This window comes from Exophiala viscosa, assembly GCF_022695815.1.
Source record: "Exophiala viscosa unplaced genomic scaffold EDD37scaffold_1, whole genome shotgun sequence".
NCBI classification, from domain to species: Eukaryota; Fungi; Ascomycota; class Eurotiomycetes; order Chaetothyriales; family Herpotrichiellaceae; genus Exophiala; species Exophiala viscosa.
This window is the reverse complement of record NW_026944353.1, coordinates 3148934-3161353: the sequence shown is the minus strand read 5'-3', so window position 1 is coordinate 3161353 and position 12420 is coordinate 3148934. Positions and strand designations below refer to the sequence as shown.

Below are 12420 nucleotides of genomic sequence, written 5' to 3'. Positions count from 1 at the left end.
GGAAGGCAAGTGAGGCATGTCTATTCGCCCGCCAAGCCAGTTTATAAGAAGGCGGCATTGTTTGAATCTCATCGACGGTCATATTGAGCCCGACGAGGAACTCGATTTACTTCTGATATCCCTTCATCGCATCGCCAATGCACGTATCTACCACGTTTGCTTTGTTTGTATGGCATTTATCTTTGATAGTTCCTGCTTCGTAGCCTCTGCATTAAATATTTGATGATGCTCCCTAAAGATGCAAACCACACGCCTCGCTGTAATAATATCGAAACCCAAGGTTGAGCCCATGCTTTTATCCAATTTTGAGTCTGACATCATGTTTGCTTCATTCCTTCGTGGTAAGCGGACGTCTAACATTCGCCGTCAATAACTGCCTCCTCCAGCTCCGAAAGCATGGACTCCTCAAGCAAGCTGTGACTGGCAACATAGCTAAACCCGCCGAAGGGATCGGACTTGCTCAATGTTCTGCTGTGTCTGCGAGGAGCGGCATCCACTGTCCGCTCAGTAAATTCTTTTGCAAAGTTTTCCGCGAGTTCTGGATTGGTTACCAACGGTCTGATGGGTGGTTCGAGTTCCCGAGCTTCCAACTTCTTCCAGTCGATCTTTTTGAAGAATCGATGCTTTTTGATGATACTGATGTCATTGGGACCAACTCCAAGTCGCTTCCTGGGCTCTTTGCGCAAGAGTCTGGTGAGAAGATCTTTGGCATCTGGCGACAGGAAATATGGCAGACTCAATTTTTGATGCATGATATTCTGTTGAATCTTGGTCCAATTCCCTCCGCCAAAAGGAGGTTTTCCGGTCATGAGGTCGCATGCCATGGCTCCCAACGACCACCAGTCGCAAGCCTTGCCGTACCCCGGACCCCAATCGGACTCCTCAGAGCCTCTGATGATTTCTGGAGCCATGTACTCGATCGTGCCGACACCCAAACTGTTGCAGCGGCTGCCCCCTGGCGTGCTTGAATCTTGAACTGCTACTTTGCTCAAACCGAAATCTGTCAGTAGCAGATGCCCTTCGGCGTCCAGCAGACAGTTCTCGGGTTTCATGTCTCTGTATATGACGCCCACAGTATTGTGAAGGTAGTCCAATGCCAGCACAATCTCAGCGATATAGAATGCGGCAACCTCCTCGGAAAAGAATGTTTCCAGCTCTAGATGACGGAATAGCTCTCCACCAGAGGCATACTCGAGAATCAAGTACAACTTCTCATGATCCTGGAAGGCATAATATAGGTTGACAATGAATGGGTGACGATTGACCAACTCCAGAATGGTTCGCTCAGACCTGGTCGACTCAATGCGCTTCTTGTGAATCTTCAAGAATGCCTTGGTAAGCTGTTTCTGTGCAAATAATCGACCGGTCGCATTCTGTCGCACTAGCAGCACAGTACCAAACGCACCATCGCCCAGACAGCGGATTGGTGTGAAATCGGCGGCAGTCATTTTGCGCGCGATCATTGACGTGGCCCGCTGATCGACGGTCATGGTAGAAGCAGACATCGAGCTGGCCACGGTCTCAACCAACGATTGACTGACAAAGTCCTGGTCAATCTGAACGTGGTAACTGACCATGTCGTCGGGGACGTCTTCAGCTTGAGTATCGGACGCGGCACTGGCAGCACTGCTGGGTGCTTCAGAGTCGAAGTTGTTCCGGACGCGAGAGGTTGAACGGCTTTCGCTGCGAGAGTTGAGTGCGTCGAGTTGTGCTTTCAAGCTACTGATCCCCGGTGACTGTGGGCGCAGTCCCGGGCTGGCACCGGCCAAAGCAGGCAAACGCGGCATGGGTGACAGGATGTGAGGGCTACTGACGGATGCGTCAGAGTCCTCCGCACCCGAGTCAAGCGGCGTGTGTGTGAAGCCTTTGACGGTATTGAGCGGCTGCGCAGCCTCGGTGGGCTTGTTCTTGTTCTTCTTTCTCCGCCTCTTCGCTGCGGTTGTAGACAAAATGACGCTACCCTTGGCTTCTTGTCGCCCTCTTTCTCCTTCCTGTCCAGCAGGAGACACTGCTCCACCGTTGACTGCGACCGCTTTTTGGGGTGTTGTAGGAGGGCTTTTCGTGCGGAAAGGTGTGATCTCAGGCTCGGCCGTTTCTGGGGCATTGTTTCCCAGCGCAATCGAGTTGAGAGCATCATCCAACTCTGTAGACCTCTCTGCAGCGGACTTCATGCCACTAGGGCCATTTTGGACTTTGTCCATGATAGTCTGGGTCTGGCCAATGCTCATTTTTCCAGACAGCAATGCTCTTCTTTCGCAGATCTCAAATCTGTGTCAAACAGTGTTTTTATCTCAAGTTATGGATTACCGTCCGCCCTCTGTTCAAGGCGGACCTTGCGCCAGTAGCCAAACGACGCGTTGACAGACTGTAAGATCGGTTCCAATTTGCGTCTCAATCACACGAGAAAGCGCGCACGAGTCGCAAGTAGCGGCAGGAGTGCATGGAATAAGACTGTGTGAAGTAGTGGCTGCAAATCGACCCATTGAAGGTGGTATCGTCTGGTGATGATGAAGACAGAATCAAATATCGGACAGTGTAGAATAGAAAAGGAGGAAGAGTGTTATTACTTGACGTGCCGTGCCAGCTGTTTGCGAAACGTGGTCAGCAAGCGCAACCCTGGCTGCGAAATCTTGGAAAGTCGTTCCCGCCTTCAATTCAAATTTGGCGACTGTGACAGGCTCACTATGGCCCGAGCCACAGAACTCCCCGGATCCGTCACGTGTGGCGCCGCCGCTTGCCGCATAATCGGATTCTGGGGTGAAATCTCGCCGGAAACGGAAAAATAGATGATGCGGAGCAGAGGTGGCAGTAGTCTGCGGAACGTCTGGAACGCCTATAAGCTTTAGGCTTCCGATACCTAAGTTCCCAGGCGCTTCGGGTAAAGGGCTTGCCTAGATAATCTCAGAATGCGGAATTTTCAAAGCCGTGACCAAAAAGATTACTGTTACAGGACAACAAACATCACCAGCAGCACATAGAACTTGACTCAATGACAATACTAGTATGTGGTCCTTAGGAAGTCGACTATGGACTGTACTGGTTGGTGGAGTATGCATTTACCTATTCTGCATGTTCCGTCGTAGTGCGGACAGAGGTCGAGTTGCGCCGCCGTATGCCACGGTGACAGCGAAAGCCAAACAACCAGAACCATCACAAACACCATATTTTCCATCTCACTATTCACCGTCATTCGACACACAATATCTCGGAATCATGGACAAAGTCATTCTAAAGAATCTCAAATTCGACCTCGCTGTCGGTCTCGACGCATGGCGGCGCTTCGGCAAGCCACAGCCCGTCTCAATCACTGTCGAAGTCGTGCCAACGTCAAACCTTGAAGCTGCCGCCGCTCAAGATAATGTGAACCTCTCACTCGATTATGGCAAACTGTACAAGACACTCCCTGGGAACCTCACAAATGGAGAATATCCGACCATTCACGTTCTCATCTCGAGTCTCGCCGAAATGATGCCAGATTATGCTTTTCTCGACATCGACATTCACTTTCCAAAAGCTCTCTTACTGGTGACCGGGGGCGTTCTATATCGTCTGCAGGTGGACAACTCGACGCCTGGTGTGACTACGCCAAGCTTGACATTGGACATCAAACAGATTGCCTGTGCTTGCATCATTGGAGTGAACCCGCATGAACGTCTTTACAAACAATCGTTATTCATTGATGTCAGCATACCCATTATCACCACAGCCCTCGGACCAAAGCCCACTGAAGCACACTGCACTGCCGAGCTGCATGATATGGTCCAAGAAATTGTTGAGGTGAGTGTAAGGATCCTCTGCAGATAGACCCGGTTGCTGATCAAAATATCTCTTTCAGAAAGTCGATGGTTCGTCATATCATACAATTGAGGCACTTGCATCGGCAGTGGCACAAATTGTCACCCTCAACTACGGCCATACCGTGGCTAAAGTCCGCATTGAGAAGCCTAATGCTATCGCCACGATTGAAGCAAGTGCTGTTGAGATTACTCGTAGCAAAACCTTCTTCGAAAACAAAGACTTTTGGAAGGTCAAAAAGCCTTGAAAAGTCCATGAATGGCTTCAGCTGCTTGTCAAATCCACAATGCTGATGCGAGGAGGACGTGTCGTCTTGGACAGATCCACCCGAGATCTACCGTCTGCCTCGCCCTCGGTTTCTTTCCAGGTGCCAGGCAAGCTGCCGCGGGGGAAAGCACGGATATGGGTGCCGGAGAAGGTTGACTTGAGCCCTGTGCTTATCTCGGGAGGTATTGCAGGCAGATCTGCTTCTGCGAGGGCTCTTGCTGATGTTGCCTTTGCCTTGCGGCTTTTAGCTATATAGGGAGCAAAGTAGCTCTCCATAGTCCGGTTGGGTCGGCCGGGACTGCTTGTCGGTGGTGGATCACTTGAGATTATTATTGTCTCAGGCTCGGGCAGTGTGCGGACTTCTTGGGCACGCTTTCTGTTCCGTCGTTGCGTCACAGCAGCCGGAATGCCCTCGGGCTGCAGAATCGTTGCATTCATGCCGCGTTGTGGCGTCTTTCGATCAACGTCTGGCTGAACAGGCGATGTGATCATCTGAATCGGTTCATCGGCAGGCTTAGCCTTGACCTCGTGGTCGGGCATGACATCCTCGGAAGGATCATCCGCAACCGCTAAGAGATGCCGGCTCTTGCTGGTGTTGAAGGACTCCTTCACTGTAGGAGACCTTATGAATTCGGACTGACTCAATGTCGACTTCGAAGGGGTCCTGGGAGCTTTCTGTGCGGCTGCTGAGGACTTGGAAGGTGAACGTGGCTGTTCCTTGCTCTTCATTCCTTCCTCTGCTAGATTGCTTCGTGCTTTAGTGGCTGTCATATAGTTCAACAAAGCCCCTGCTGGCATACCACCCGCATCTTTCTGCTTCCGTGCCTCCTTCTGTTTTCGAATGTTCCGAGTCGCGAATTTCTTGGGGTCGTTCTGGATTTCTTCCTGAATTTGCTGCCACTTTTCAAGGTGCTCTCGAGCTCCGATCTCAACTATCGTCTCTGCAATCCACATCTTCTCAGGCACATCGGGCAACCACGGTGGAGTCTTTCTCTTTTTTGAAGGGCTTGAGAGCACAAGTTCGCCTTGATCCTCATTGCCAGCTTCAGCATCATCTTGACCTTCATCGTCGGCCGCCAGGCTCTCTAGGTATTCACGACTGTCTTCTTCTGCGTCAAGGTCGAGACCAACAACCTCCGCCGGAACAACAGTGACCCTCAGTTCGGGGATGCCATCGCTTACAAAATGTTTTCTCCGCTCCGTGATCTGGTTGTGTGAGCGTATATCCAGAGCAGCCGCGCCACGTCTTAATCGACTGGCAAGCAACGCTGGAGCCATGACTCTGACAAATTTCCAAGCGCCCGGTTTATAGAGCCATTCGAATGTGTCTGCAACATATTCTCGCATGGCCAGGATGTCGATTTCCGACTGCCATGCCTGCTGCCACTTCCTTTCGAGAACGGGTAATCCATCATCTGGGGTGACCACAGGGTTCAGATAATAGCCAAGTATCTTGCGGTCGGGGAATGCCTCTGGAACCTGTACGGCTTTCCGTTTTACCTTGAAATACCCACTTTCATTCGTTTCAAGCTCAAATTGCAAACGTTCTCTCCACTCCTGGATCCCGTTTTCATCACCTTTCCGCACAAGCTCCAAGAGGTCGCTTCCAAACCCAGCTCGTGCGATCTCGCAGGCCAGAGTAGACCCGATGCCACTCACACCTGCTTCATCATAGTCTCCACCACTCAGAAGGGCCACCAGAATCATTCCATCCGGGTCCAGCCCTGAGAAGGACTTGATCCGGGGCATATCAAGCACATTGACGTGCGTGGGTGACTTGTTGTGTTTTGAGGCTTCTTTGGACCAGTCCCGCAGTGTCAAGGTTGATCCGAACATGATCGCATCAACGTCTTGGCTCATCACGGCATCCACCAGACCATTCCGCTGGAGCATAGCACATTCCGCTTCGGCCTCTCCTGGGGCTGTATGATGCGGAAACCGGAATGCCTGGATGAGTTTCTTGGAAGTCTCGTTTGAGATGCATGACCCGTACCTCGAGACGGTCTTGCCTCGCTTGGTGAGAGGTTTATTCTTGCCATCGTATACAAACACCGGATCAATTGGCAAAGCAAGTAGTTTCAACAGACGGTAAAAGAGTGTTCGAAGGGCAGGATTCTTTCCACCTTGGCCGGCCTGGGTCTGAAAGTTCCATATTGCTGCATCGATGGCTATGCGCAACGGTCGGTGTGAGCGTTCAAGATGCTCAATGGCCAACTTTGCTAACGCCACCCGCTCGCCCTTACCGATCTCTTTTAGGATGCTTCACGAGGAAGTCAGTACATTGTACTTTGTAAGCGTGGATGACACTGGCATACCCTGGAATCCCCATGGCTACAATTCTGGATGTGCCATGATATTGACGCTGATAGCAATACCGTAGCGGCCGCCTTGCCAACACTGGTCAAGTCTCAAAGTTGTTTGTTGACGCGTAGATGAAGTCAAGCGGCTCTTCTTCGGCGGCACGTAGGCACGTGATGAGATTTATCGATATGGCAAGCACATTCACGACCGCGAGAGCACCGTCGAGCCCAATGTCGCTGCAACATTGTCACTTTCGTTCGTAAGTTCAGGTGTAAGACCTTAAAGAGCGTGAGGTTGGTTGGGGCGAGAGGGGGCGACATGCTGCTACGACCAGAGCCATGACATCTGCAGTCGCATCTGCCATTCGACCTGGGCTACGCGATAGACAGCAATCCGGCTCTCCACATACTCCTAGTCGATACATATCCTCCGTCCAGTCTTCGCCAGGCTCGTCCTTCTTCCGCGCGGAGGAAGACCCGATTATCATCGAACTCGATCCGCGTGGACTCAGCGCAGGCTTTCAAGGAGAGAGCGGGCCTCAATGCACGATCCTCTTTACTCCGCAGACTTCCAGACGGGTCGGCGACCACCGCACGTATCTGCCAGACTACAAGAGGCGGAAGGATGACCTCCAACCCAGGAGCAATGACTTCGAACTATGGAGAAGTGATGTCAAAGATTTGGATCTAGGTCTGCTGGAAGACAAGCTAGAACGAGCAGTACGGGAGGCATATAACAAACATCTGCTGGTCGATGCTGGATTGGCCCGTCTGATCCTGGTCTTGCCGTCCCTTGTGCCGCATCCTGTGCTATCGACGGTCCTTACGCTCTTGTTTGAGCGATGGAAGTTTGCGTCTATCACTCTTCTGCCCTCGCCCACCATGACAGTTGTTGCGGCAGGCTTGCGTTCAGGGTTGGTTGTCGATGTCGGTTGGGAGGAGACAACCATCACCGCCATCTACGAATATCGAGAGATCCTGGTTCAACGCACCGTTCGTGCCATGAGGGCACTCACTTTGAAGGTCGGGGCACTTCTGGAAGAGATCAGGAAACAGCAAGATGCATCCATTGGAGACTCCCTAGTCTTGGATTTTGACTTCGTGGAGGAGTTCATCGACCGTACTGGGACATGTCATGGACTTTTACCAGATTCAGAAGATGACTTGACTGCAAAAACAGACGCCTTGGACCTTGATGATCACCCAGCCGACAATACCACGAATGCACCAGCTACTGATATCGTGATCGAGTGGCCTACTCTCACATCAACTCGCCCTGTGTCAATTTCTCGAGCAGCACTGCAAGATGCTTGTCGCCGAACTCTCGTAGGAACGACAGATGAAGACCAACTGGACGACCACGAACACTCCATCAGTCAGGTGCTCTACCGAGCTCTTCTCTTTGTCTCAGCAGATGTACGCAGCCTCTGTATGTCTAGGATCGTCTTCTCTGGGCGTGGGCTGAGAATTGCTGGTCTACCAAAGTCCATCCTTGACAGAACCAATAACATCATCGAAGAATATGGCTGGACCGCTGTTCGGGGCAAAAACTTCAATTCTAAAAGAAATGGACTGAAAGAGCTTGCTCGGGCCAGAGCTGAGCCAGTGGATGCCCGACATGACACCACACGACCTGGCGTCGGTGATTTTGTGGAGGAGAGACTTCACAAACAAAAGTCAAAAGACACGAACCCTTCAATATTGGCGAGCCTTCGACAGGTGGACACTTTGGGACCTTGGGCTGGAGCAAGCCTTGTGTCCAGCCTGAGAGTAAGGCCGTTTGTTGAGATCGAGAGGGAGAAGTTCCTTTCCCATGGTCTGGCAGGGGCACATCGTGATCTGGATTTACCCGTTACTTCTCAACGACCAGCGGCCGCAAAGCAAGGCGAACGGACGAGCTGGACTCTGGCTGGTTGGGGCTGATCAGCAGGATATAAGCACAGTGCCTGCAATAACCACCTTCTCCTGTAAGCCTACAATCTCAACGGCTGGGTGTGAGCTCAGAATGCCACCGTCCGTGAGAACAAGAATTAGGAGAGTTTCTCGTTGTGCTCGTTGTGGTCTCATTGCCGCGGCGATGTGCCTGACTTGAGAATCCATGCACTAAATAGGTCACCTCATTCGCTCTGCACATATTCTACCCCTGGCCCCATCTTGTACCTATGGCATCCTTGGATCATTGTGTTCATCTCAATTGTTTGCACCTCACAGCAGGATGGCACGTGACAAAGGACAAACCTCTCACATGGGCAACATTGTCATGGACGGGCTTGTGATTCCTAATGTGTGTTTGTGGCGGAGGGACAACAAGGAGGACGACAAACTCATACGTCCAGCCACACCGCGTTGCTGTAGGAGGGTGACCGTGTTGGAAACCGATGACGATGAAGCATCATTCTTCACTTCTTCAGCCCGCCGCACCCATGAATACACTGCTGACCCAGTGATTCTACTTTTTGAAATAGAAGAGGACAACACAGACGCGAAGAATTTTACTGCGGGACACTTCCACAAAGCCATACCTCCGAATCTCTGGAGAGCTATCCAGGCTACCCTCACCTTGCGTCGAATTCCTTAATTTCTGAAGAGTCAAACGCCAGAATGGACGACGGCGTCAGCAAGAACCCAACAATGCCTACCATGCGTTCCGTCAGTGAACCTCAGCGCACCAACTCGATGACGGACAATATCAAAAGCATGTTCTCAAACTTGAAGAAAGCAGCCTCAGTCGGCGGCAACAGCAAACCATACAATGCAGACCCTCTCGCCATGGACGACGACCCTCTTCCTGACTGTCCACGTATACTCGAAGGCCGCCTCAACCAGCACCTAGGCCAGCTCGATCGTCTTCGCCGGGCTGTGAAGTGGCGAAACAAAGAGATCAAAGAGGTCTACGACGAAGCGGCTTACGAACGACGTGTCAATCCCAACGGCACTACTCTGGTGAACCAGATGATGGCGGAGATTGAGTTCCTTCGTGCTAATCGCAACAACTACGCGAGGTTCGTCGAGGCCCAGCACTATCAGATCCAACGCATTGCGGATAAGAGGGCGGAGATCGACAAGAAACAGGGTCAGGAGTGTACTGTGTACGAGATGTATATGAGTCTGAAGCGCAGAGATGAATGGGCGGAGCTGTTCTCGTTTTAGGACTGCAATGTTGGCAGGGTGGTCCTGTTCGGCCTGGATTCACGGTGCATAAGGGGTTGAGTCGAGACATGAACGTTTGAGGGTAGAAGAGCATGGCAGGAGAACATTGTCGATGGACTTGGAAGTTGTGTGCCCTGCACGTCCCAACGCCTGGATACTTGAGACAGAAAGTTGCAGTGTACCTAGGTACTACTATGACATTATTTCTGCCAACTTATATTTTTTAGACCTATGCCTCCGTCAGACGTCGATTCCCAAGCTCCTACACCTCGCTCTGAAATCGTCCATACCAACGTAGGCACCACAAACCCTACGCTTGCCCTCAAACCCGAGCCTACCGTGCAGGACTCGCCAGTTGTCGAAGATGACAGGTTCCCCCGGTTGCAACTTGACGGTAATGAGGAATTCAGGACTCTCCAGGATACGAGCCCACTCGCGTGCTGCAGCGTACCAACTCTTTAGCGCGGTGTGGCTGGGGAAACTCGGCGTCGTCGGCGCCATGCGGTCCAAGTTGTTCCATCGGATCTGCACAAGATTTGAAGGCGATGGATTGGGTACGCTCCCGCCCGGCGAAGAGTGGTTCAGCACTGGGTAGCCCTGCATGCTGCTCGCTGTGTTGTAAAATGAGCCTTCGGGCGCGCCCAACGCGGCTGATGTGATTGGGATTGTGGCCAGGTAGCGGTAATGCTGCGGGAAGTGCTTGTGCAGGTGGGCTGCGGCGGCAAAGCCGTCGACGAAGGTCGATTCGCCGCCCTGACCGGGCTGGGTGGTGTCGTGGACGGATGTGTGTGAGAGCAGGTGGAAGAATTGTAGGCCGGCTGGGTCGGTGAAGTACGTATTGTCCGTATGTGGAGGGAGTGGATCGTTCGTGTAGGCTGTGTCGATCGGGTTGACTTCGCTTGTGAAATCCCAGAAGCCGCCGTAGTGGGTGGCGCGGATGTGGGATATACGTTCGATGAGGTATTGGGTGGCACTCGGGTTTGGCGGAGTGGATGGGATGAAGCAGAGGCCATTGTTGTGGATGGCGGAAAGGAAGGAGGTTAGGCCTGAGGTGTCTGAGGTGTCCATTATGGTTGGGAAAGGGACTTGTGGGAGTGTCGAGGAGGGGAGCGAAGGAGTCCATTGTCGGGTTGGTGGAGGGCGGACTGCGCGTTTGGAGGAGGACTGAGTGAAAGGTGGGTGTGTTGAGAGCCACGACCAAGAGTATAGGCTCGTGTGGTTGTTTGGCCATGTTATTTGTAGGCCAGACGGGGTGGATTCGGCACTTGAGACTTTGATCTCAGGGTCGACGGTGAAGGTGTCGAGTTGGCGTTGGTGAGTGGAAGGGTGTTGGCATTCCGAGCAGGGGCAGTGGTCTCGCAGCCAGAATGATGGATACCGAAAGGCTGTGCCGTCGAAGTCGACTAGAACTTCTTGGTTGGCCATGTCATTGACCATGATCTGGGGAACTGATGAGGTGGTGGATAATGACCGTGGGAGTGGCGGGTTCGATTGCCATGGTGAAGATATGAGTCGGCGGCGCAGAGATGGACTTCTCTTTAGAGACGAGGCGATTTTGGTTGGCTTCTTTTCAGTACATCTTTGAGTGTTGAAGCTTCTCAAGGCTTGCATTCTCCATTGACATTGTATTTTATGTCCAGGCCGGACGAGAGCTCTGGAAGACTGGGGCTTCATCTTCTTTGTTTGTCAAGACACACGGTATGAGGGAGTAGACCCTGCCGTTGATTTTATTGAACAGCAGAACAGGCCTTGATCATCTGAAATACCATTATTGAATACACAGAATACAATGATACCGCAAAGCATAGGACGAAGTCGGAGGCCAAGAAACTCGATGGAGACTTACGTAATACACGCGAGGAAACCTAAACCACTTCTACTCGCCGCACCATCATCTCTTATCCTTGCAACAGTCTCGATGATATCAAAAGACCCATGCTTCCACGACCTTATACTGATGGACGTAAATCTTGTGCTAAATGCACTTCTGCAAAAGTCCGGAGAGAGAGCGAGGAACCTCCTGGAGATACACGACCAGGAACCACCATGAAGTCTCGCTGATTGGTCACATTGGCAGCAACCATCTTCTTGACTCATCTCCAAGTCGATCATACCAAAAGACGACTCCGCGGCTTGAAGGCACACTAACCTAACTTAGGCGGCCAGTGATACAACATAAGATGGACGGGTGACCCCTCAGTTATCGCGAACCAAACTACCCAAGATTCATCCACCCAGTTCAACACTGAAATACCTAAAGTACCTCCCACAAACATGTACGACACCGAACATAGCCGCTGGCAAGCTGTCCAAGGCCGTTGCAAGGCCGCTGACTCGGCCTTCGTCTACGCTGTCATCACCACCAAAATCTTCTGCAGACCGACGTGTCCTGCTCGCCTGGCTCGCCGAGCCAACGTGAAATTCTACGACTCTTCAGTCAATGCATTGAAGTCGGGCTTCAGACCGTGCAAACGCTGCAAGCCTGATCAGTTTCACCTCGTGGGCACCGACATCACGAAACCTCAGAAAGAAGTGGTGAAGAAAGCTTGCACCTATATTCAAGAGATGAAAGGCGAAACCACGCTTAAGAAGATCGCTCAGCACGTTGGTATCTCAGCGAGATATCTTCACGGTGTATTCAAAGAGATCACAGGGTCGACACCAGCCGTTTATGCGGCAAGGTTCAAGAGTGAGGATAGCTCTGCCGCCGCTTCACATGGATCCTCTCCTTCCCTGGACAGTGCTGGAACTACACTACAAGCAACGACAAGCAACTCCGATATCATTGATGATGAGGGGTGTGAAACTCCTAACATGGACTTTGCATTCTACACCTCTATCGAATCTTATGAAGCCGCCGAGGAGCAGCTGAGAGTTCTCTACGATCAGCAGGCCGCACTGATGTGGG

The 12420-nt window shown here is 51.9% G+C and overlaps 7 protein-coding genes across 7 annotated transcripts; 4 read left to right on the top strand and 3 right to left on the bottom strand.

Moving 5' to 3' along the window:
- Positions 1-288: 288 nt before the first annotated feature.
- On the bottom strand, positions 289-2366 carry EDD37DRAFT_59796 (serine/threonine protein kinase). The gene has a single exon (XM_062814609.1). The coding sequence runs from the start codon at positions 2226-2228 to the stop codon at positions 354-356; it is 1875 nt and encodes a 624-aa protein (XP_062675486.1). The 5' UTR covers positions 2229-2366; the 3' UTR covers positions 289-353.
- Positions 2367-2876: 510 nt separating this feature from the next.
- Positions 2877-4086, top strand: EDD37DRAFT_59775 (Dihydroneopterin aldolase-domain-containing protein). The gene is made up of 2 exons (XM_062814606.1): positions 2877-3777; positions 3836-4086. Exons 1-2 carry the CDS (start codon positions 3004-3006, stop codon positions 4040-4042), a joined length of 981 nt encoding a protein of 326 aa, XP_062675485.1. The 5' UTR covers positions 2877-3003; the 3' UTR covers positions 4043-4086.
- EDD37DRAFT_59792 (DNA excision repair protein ERCC-5) lies at positions 3855-6525 on the bottom strand. The gene is made up of 2 exons (XM_062814608.1): positions 6378-6525; positions 3855-6322 (listed from the first exon to the last, which is right to left on the bottom strand). Exons 1-2 carry the CDS (start codon positions 6389-6391, stop codon positions 4060-4062), a joined length of 2277 nt encoding a protein of 758 aa, XP_062675484.1. The 5' UTR covers positions 6392-6525; the 3' UTR covers positions 3855-4059.
- Positions 6526-6540: 15 nt separating this feature from the next.
- On the top strand, positions 6541-8624 carry EDD37DRAFT_59749 (uncharacterized protein). Its single transcript, XM_062814599.1, has one exon. It carries the CDS (start codon positions 6702-6704, stop codon positions 8283-8285), a length of 1584 nt encoding a protein of 527 aa, XP_062675483.1. The 5' UTR covers positions 6541-6701; the 3' UTR covers positions 8286-8624.
- Positions 8625-9632, top strand: EDD37DRAFT_59754 (uncharacterized protein). The gene has a single exon (XM_062814601.1). It carries the CDS (start codon positions 8964-8966, stop codon positions 9510-9512), a length of 549 nt encoding a protein of 182 aa, XP_062675482.1. The 5' UTR covers positions 8625-8963; the 3' UTR covers positions 9513-9632.
- On the bottom strand, positions 9633-11377 carry EDD37DRAFT_59753 (trimethyllysine dioxygenase). Its single transcript, XM_062814600.1, has one exon. The coding sequence runs from the start codon at positions 11184-11186 to the stop codon at positions 9753-9755; it is 1434 nt and encodes a 477-aa protein (XP_062675481.1). The 5' UTR covers positions 11187-11377; the 3' UTR covers positions 9633-9752.
- Positions 11378-11810: 433 nt separating this feature from the next.
- On the top strand, positions 11811-12200 carry EDD37DRAFT_550621 (metal binding domain of Ada-domain-containing protein; the record flags this gene model as incomplete). The annotated part of the gene is made up of 1 exon (XM_062813682.1): positions 11811-12200. A coding segment is annotated over one exon (390 nt), but the record flags the coding sequence as incomplete, so codon positions are not given.
- Between the last annotated feature and the right edge of the window lie 220 nt (positions 12201-12420).